The 7,910-nt window shown below is 32.7% G+C and overlaps 1 protein-coding gene across 1 annotated transcript; it reads left to right on the forward strand.

Annotated features, from left to right (window-relative positions):
- The first annotated feature begins 3,797 nt into the window (after positions 1 to 3,797).
- Positions 3,798 to 7,910, forward strand: LOC140827116 (probable protein phosphatase 2C 43). The gene is made up of 5 exons (XM_073189723.1): positions 3,798 to 4,049; positions 4,951 to 5,342; positions 5,778 to 6,142; positions 7,081 to 7,317; positions 7,404 to 7,910. Exons 2-5 carry the CDS (start codon positions 5,039 to 5,041, stop codon positions 7,638 to 7,640), a joined length of 1,143 nt encoding a protein of 380 aa, XP_073045824.1. The 5' UTR covers positions 3,798 to 4,049; positions 4,951 to 5,038; the 3' UTR covers positions 7,641 to 7,910.

The raw sequence follows: 7,910 nt of genomic DNA on the forward strand, positions 1-7,910 counted from the left end.
GTGCCTAATTCTTTGAAGGATTTTAGACCATCTTTGCAATACATGCTATACCTCTTGAGAATTAGTGCTCACTTTTTCAGTAGTCAAGGCAGGATATTTATCTTGGTTTGCCTACATTATTTTTGCGCAATAAAGATTACAATTTGGGTATTTACGAGAGAGGGCGACACAAAAAATTAAGGGATGGTCTTCAAGATTTTTCTATATGGGCGGGTGAGAGATGCTCTGTAAATCAGTTTTATTAGCAATTCTTTCTTATGCTCTGTCTAGTTTTAAGCTTCCAGTTACTCTTTATCAAGAGTTGGAACATATGTGTGCAACATTTTGGTGGCAAGATAGGCATGATAATAGGGGAATGTATTGGCTGAATTGGGATATTTTGTGCAGTCCCAAAGGTACTGGTGGATTGGGTTTTTGACGGTTATATGCTTTCAATAAAGCTTTGCTAGCTAAAGAAGTGTGGAAGATCATTTAATCGCCCGATTTATTGATGGCAAGAATCATTAAAGCTCGATATTTTAAATATGTAGACATCACGAAGGCTGGTTGGAGGGAAATCTAGCTTAAATTTGGCGTTTCTTATTGTGGAGTGGTGAGCTTATAAAGAAAGAGTTATGCTGGAGAGTGGGTAATGGACAAAGCATGACAACTATAATGGAACTAGAGTGGATATTTTCATTACGAGATCAAGTGTCGGGATAAAGTAGCAGTGCAATGGTTTTTTCCATTCCATGAAGCTGAGGCCATTCCCGACATTCCATTAAACAGATGCAGTGGTGCCGATATCAGATTTTGCATAGGTAGCAAGAATGAGAAGTATGCTGTTAAGGACGACTATATCTTGGAAAGAAACAACTTGGTTCCTTCTCCATTTCAATCCCTATAATTTTTGGTGGAATATACTATAGAAGCTACTACATATCTTCTTATGACGTGCCTCTCGATATTTCATCCCTACAGCGGTGAATTTATCTTCTCATCATGTGCCACCATGTCCCAACAAATGTTACATATTACTTAAGTAAGTTTTATCATACTTCTACTAGCCACTATCTTTTGTTCTGTCTTATTGTTAGGATGTTTGTAAAAATATTCTCTTTTGCTCTAGTTTAAAGTCAAATCGTAATGCATTCTTCTTGATTTTGTTGCATATCTATCGAAGACTCCTAAGCAAGAGAATTTTGAACTGCTTGTTATTCTCTGTTGAGCTATTTGAGATGAGATTTGTAAGATAACACATGGCTCCTTGGGGCATAAGATTAATATTAATGTGGATTGGGATTAAATGTTATTAGATCATATCCAAAAATATAGTTTGGTGTGTGCTACTACTGATTCTGATAAGTAGCAACTATCAGAACATTCGTGGATACCTCCGTTCCCTTATCATCTCTGACCGGATGTTGTTGCTGATTTTGATATTATCTAAAACAAATTTAGTGTTGGGGGTAGTGGTGAGAGATGCTCAAGGGCTGATTCGTGGTGCTCAAGCTTGTTCAATCCAGCATCCAGGGTCGTTTGCGGGTGCAGAGCTGGCTGAATTCGCTACGGTATAGATTTTTGCTTACATCTTGGATTCGACGTGTATATTTTCAGACTACTTTAGTGTTGTTCGGGCACTGCATAATCCTGATGTCTAGCTTGGTCCAATCGGAGCCTTGTCATTAGAAACTCGGTTTATGTTAGAGCTTGCTATTTTCACTTCTCTTCATCATATGCGGCTGACAGCCAATGTTGCGGTACATCTTTTAGGCTGCAAAACTTTGTTTCTCTTTCCGAATCTTGAATGGCTAGACCCATTAATCTTGTAAGTCGGGACTTGTCAAATTAATTCTATGCAACGTTTTCATTTTTAAAAAAATTCGGCTAATTTTATCATATTATATAATTATGACATATAGTAATAAAATGTTAATATAATGTGCAGTTAATTGGGGTTTTTTTTAAAAAATATTATAAATTAATAAACTAATCGTAAAAATGTGGCAAATTCTAAAACTTTGTAAAACTAGTACAATCCGGGACTTACTGTCCCGGATTCAAAATTTTTTTTTTTTTTAAAAAAAAGAAAGCGGGGGCTCGGATTTAAAAATAAAATAAAAGAGATCGGCGACGGTTTATGTAAAACCGTCGCTAGTTGCAACAGTAAACTAAATTCCGTCGCTCGTGCCGACGGTTTTAATAAAACCCGTCGCTAAGGTAAATCCGTAATACTCTGTCACGGATTCTAAGAAGCGTGTCGTCTGTGTTTTCCTCCTCCAAGTAGAAATGCGGGTATTCTTTCTATCATTGTCGAAAATAATTGTTTCTCATATTCATTCTCGCAACTTATTTCTTTCATTTGATTTATACATGCAAAATCTATCTTCTCTACTTCGACCATATATTAATATTTTTTTTTATTTTATCGTCCATTTCATTTGAAGAGATACGAAGATGTAATGTTTAATTTCGTTGATAATATTATAATTATATATTAAGAATTAATTTTTTTATGAATTTTTTTTATAATACTTGTCATTTGTTTCAGATATTAGGATCGTCCGTTGATATTATTACAAGTTCCGTATAATTACGTTTGAGAAAGTAATTTAATTAATTTTTTAATATTTTGTTTGTATTATTTATATTATATTAATGTAATTATAATTTTGTTCAGTAACATTATATGATTAAGTATAATTTAGTTAAACAGTATATTTTTAATATTAATCGCGATATTAAAAAATAGTTTGAATATTTTAATAATAATAATTATGATTTTTTGATTTTTGAAATTATTTCAAGGTTAGTATTTTTAATATAAATAATTTAATTTAATATAAGAATTAGTTAAAATTGGTGTACTTAATACTAATGAAATTATAAAGTATTTTGTTACGTTTTTAAAGTATATTGAGAATAAGTTTTAAAATTTCACATAATTTTAACCTCCGTAATTTATAATACAATTAATATTATAATTATACATATACTATACATAAAATTTCACGTAAATATAAAGTCCGAAATTTATATACATATTCTAATTCCAATAAATTTTGTAGATATAATATTATATCACGAAAATTAAATTTAAATATTGTAATTATTGTAGATATAATATTATATCAAGTAAATATAATTATTGTAATTAAATTAAGTATATTAATTAAATTTTGTAATTATTTTAAATATAATATTATATCACGTAAATTAAATATAATTATTGTAATTATTGTAAATATAATGTTATATCAAGTAAATATAATTATTGTAATTAAATTAAGTATATTAATTAAATTTTGTAATTATTGTAGATATAATATTATATCACGTAAATTAAATATAATTATTGTAATTATTGTAGATATAATATTATATCAAGTAAATATAATTATTGTAAGAAATAAGTTGCGAGAATGAATATGAGGAACAATTATTTTCGACGATGATAGAAAGAATAATGCATTTCTACTTTGAGGAAGAAAACACACACGGAAACGGCTTCTTAGAATCCGGGACAGTGTTTCACGGATTTACCTTAGCGACGGGTTTTAATAAAACGGTCGCATATAGCGACGGTTTTGTTAACCCGTCGCAACTAGCGACGGTTGTTTATAAGCCGTCGCCGATGTCCTTTTAATTTTTTTTTAAAATCCAAGCCCCCACTTTCTTTTCCTTTTTTTTTAAAAAAAAAATTTTTGAATCCGGGACAGTGAGTCCCGGATTGTACTAGTTTTACAAAGTTTTAGAATTTGCCACATTTTTACAATTAGTTTATTAATTTATAATATTTTTAAAAAAAACCCCAGTAAATTGCTCTGATCGTGGACTTCAGCTTTCCTCTCTTCCACGGCAGTCTCTGCTACGTCTTCTCTCTACGGAATATTCACATATAATTTTAGCTCCGGAAAAAATAAAGAAGATTCGCTTATACATTCAAAGATTTAAGCATATTTTACCTCACAGAACCCCAATCCCACTTATAATTTAGCCAGATCCATTTTCTTTCTAAGCCATTTCAGGCAAGATTCGACTTGTTTTTGCAAGCTTCTGATCAATCCCATGTAAGAATTGTTCAAGATCTCCACTTTTTTTTTTTTTACATTAATTAAATCCTTTCTTTTCCTTTGTTAGTCACTGATTGAATCCTCGTACGTTTTTCTTCTTCCGCACCCATCACATATTGTTAACTGAGTCTATAAATAAAAAAACTCGTGTTAAATTTGATGAAACTCAAATTTTCTCGGCAGTAGTCTGCATTTATGGGTTTTTTTTTTTTTTTAATCTTTTTTCGGTTTGTTGTTATCGCGATTTGAGTTAGAATATTGGTTAGTTGTTTTTATTAATTTTCCACTTTTATTTTCTTCAAATCACTGTGCCATCTTGAATAGAAGTGTGCAAGTCTTTGTCGAGTTCCTTTGTATTTAACCAATATAAGTACTATGCGTATTGCAGTTTTGAATCTAAGTTTGATTTTTGTTATATGATCACAGTTCTTGTTTTTTTTTCCTCTTCTGGTTTCACTGTAACATTTTAATACATCCTTGAAAATTGGAGTTGTAGGGTTTTATCACATCAGCCAAATGTCAACCCTCACTAGATCAATATATTGATTTTTTTTTTTACAATTTTGTTGTGTAATAAGGAGGAGTATTTCTTTGTTTACCTCTCTGTCAAAACCTTAATAACTTTTTTAAACATTTTTTCTTTGTGATACAATTTCAGATATACATTTCTATTTTGGATTCCTTGAATTACTTGCCCTTCGTGTCCTATTCTAAAACATTAACTGTTGCCTCTTGATTGTAGAACATCCTGTTCTTGGATTTCATTTTATTCATATTTGTCTTACCTTTTAGAGTTGGGTGGAATAGTTCTCTGCTGACTGTTTAAAATTAAAATCTGGCTAGTATACAAGTACTCTTGTTTGTCAGGCTTGTTGTCTTACTATGTCATTCTATGTAGTGTGGTGCAATTGTTAATTTTGGTGTGGATTAGTTCCCTGCCTCAACATCAGAATCTTTGATTGCACTGAATCGGAGGGAAATGAGGGATGTGTTCTTGGTTGGGAACAACAGTATCCACATGTCTGGGTCCATTCAGTCGATATGCCCGTATGAGCAAGGATGATGATGAGGATTTGGGAGGTGCAGATGACGCACTTCTTTGGTCTAGAGATCTCGAAAGGCATTCGCATGGTGAGTTCTCAATTGCAATGGTTCAGGCTAATGAAGTTATTGAGGATCAGAGCCAGGTAGAGACAGGCCGAAATTCCACCTTTGTTGGTGTGTATGATGGCCATGGTGGCCCTGAGGCTTCAAGATACGTTTATGATCACATCTTTCATCATCTACTTAGTGAGGCTTCATTCCCTTTTACTTTTCTATAATTACTTTAAGTTACTGTCAGAACCAAAACTTGTGAGTAAAGAGACAGAAATCATAATTTTATGTGTATATGATGAAATGTTTAAGTCTTTGATTTGAGCTGCCTCCTCAATTTTCTCTTATAAAAGTTTCTAATGTGTCAAGTGGCTTAAAGTCGAGTTATTCATATGGAAGCAATAAATGTTTTTAAGTTTAGTTACTAATTTGATTAACTTGCATCAAAAGACAACCTTTTGTTTTGTTTTTTATGTGCGTGTGTGTGTTTATATTTCTATCTCTGGATAAAGAAAGTATTATTGCACAAATAGGAATTTTCTTGAGCTGCAAGTTGATAAATGTTACATTTTTTTCTACAAATTTGTGAATGGAGTTAGCAAATGCTTTGATGACCCTTTCTATTTACAGGACTTGCTCGAGAAAATGGTAAAATTTCTGAAGATGTTATTAGGAATGCATATTCTGAAACAGAGAATGGTTTTCTAACTTTTGTCAGAAGAGCTTATGCAATCAAACCGGGAATTGCTGCAATCGGTTCTTGTTGTCTAGTTGGAGTTATCTGGAACAGTACATTATTTATCGCTAATCTGGGAGATTCGAGAGCTGTAATGGGTTACTTAGACAGATCAAACAAAATTGCTGCTGAGCAGCTGACAAGAGATCATAATGCTAGTATGGAGGAAGTTAGAAAAGAACTTAGAACTTTACATCCAGAAGATCCACAAATCCTAGTTTTAAAGCAAGGTGTTTGGCGCGTCAAAGGCATTATACAGGTTTACCACCCATTACCTATGAAGAAGTGTTTAGTAGTCTACGGGTTATGCATCTCTTGTTTTCTTCATGTTGTTCGAGGCTCACTCTTAACGAAGTATTATTCTACTGTACTACAACGTGTGAAACATAAGGACTGACATTTGGATTTAAATTGAAATATTCCCATCCGTTCAAATAATACAGAATCTTGATTGAAAATTATCATGATGTACACACTGCTTGGTTATCAAAGTAACATCATCATATAAAACATGCTGCATATAGTCAATATCTGGTCACTTCTTTGCTACTTGTGCTTTGTTTAGACGTGTTATGGTATGTTAATTTCGAAGACGAGTTCAAATTGGCTGTCTAAACCAGTGGAAGTAAGGGAAGGAGGTTAAAACAATGCATCAGGTTTAATATTTCTTTTTTCTGCAAGGCTTCACTTAGTTTCATACAGAGCATATGCGCTCTCATGCAGAGTGAAGTTTTCAATTTATTTTATTGATCTTTGAATGAGCTATTGAAGTTTGATGACGATTATATATATATATATATATATATATATATATATATATATATATATATAGGCATGTTGATCCCATGGTTTAGCTTTGATTTGCTATTACTTTGGCGCATAACCTTCAATCCCTTGGTTCTATTTTGCGGCTTTTGGTTTTTTTTTTGATTGTTAATTTTGCTGCTTGGTTCTATATGCGAAAGTTTATAGACAACCATAAATCAAGATTTTGTGTTATATATATATATATATATATATATATATACATATATATATATATATATATACATATATATATATATATATATACATATATATATATATACACGCACCGATAAGATGAACTCTTTGATTCACTTTACGGCATTGTCAGAGTTTTTTGCCACTTCTTGTCATTTTATGATATTGTGAAGGACATATCCATGTTTGTTCCAGGTTTCAAGATCCATAGGCGATGCCTATCTGAAGCGATCAGAGTTTGCCCTGGGTCCATCTTTTCCAAGATTTCACCTTCCTGAACCTCTTCGTCGTCCAGTTCTAAGAGCTGATCCGGCCATTTCTACAAGAGATTTACGACGTGACGACAAATTTGTCATTTTTGCTTCTGATGGTCTTTGGGAACACTTGACAAATCAGGAGGCTGTTGAGATTGTACACAACAACCCAAGGCCGGTATGTTACACGCTGTTATATTTGATCTTAATCTTTTCTTTCGTTCAATAATATTTTTGCCTTCCCATTATTTCACGGCCTAGTAGGGTGTAGCTCGAAGACTTCTTGTATCAGCTTTGCGAAAGGCTGCTAAGACTAGGGAGATGCCGTATAATGAAATCAAGAAACTTGATCCCGGGGTCAGGAGACATTTTCATGATGATATTACCGTTATCGTCATCTTCATAGACCACGAGATGTTGGCAAGTAGAAACTCTGCACCTCGTGTCTCAGTACGAGGATTCATCGATGCTGATGGACCATCAAGTTTTAATTTTCAGTAACTGATTAGTGATGCAAATGCAAATTTGAAGGTTGCTGACTCAGGAAAAGCCTGTTGCAGCAAGTTTTGAGTTTTTCTGCCTAAGCTCTGTCTCTTTATGTCACATCTTTTTTACATTTTGAACATGATTATTTTCAATCTCAATTTTCGCTCTCTCACATGTTTCTTCTGTACAGAGCCAGTTAGTTCTATTTTGTACTTTGGTTTTTCGCGACGGATTTCAAATTCTAATGCCCACTTGGTTCCATAAATAAACTTGCTTTGTTGACAT

Source organism: Primulina eburnea, chromosome 3, assembly GCF_022965805.1.
Source record: "Primulina eburnea isolate SZY01 chromosome 3, ASM2296580v1, whole genome shotgun sequence".
NCBI classification, from domain to species: Eukaryota; Viridiplantae; Streptophyta; class Magnoliopsida; order Lamiales; family Gesneriaceae; genus Primulina; species Primulina eburnea.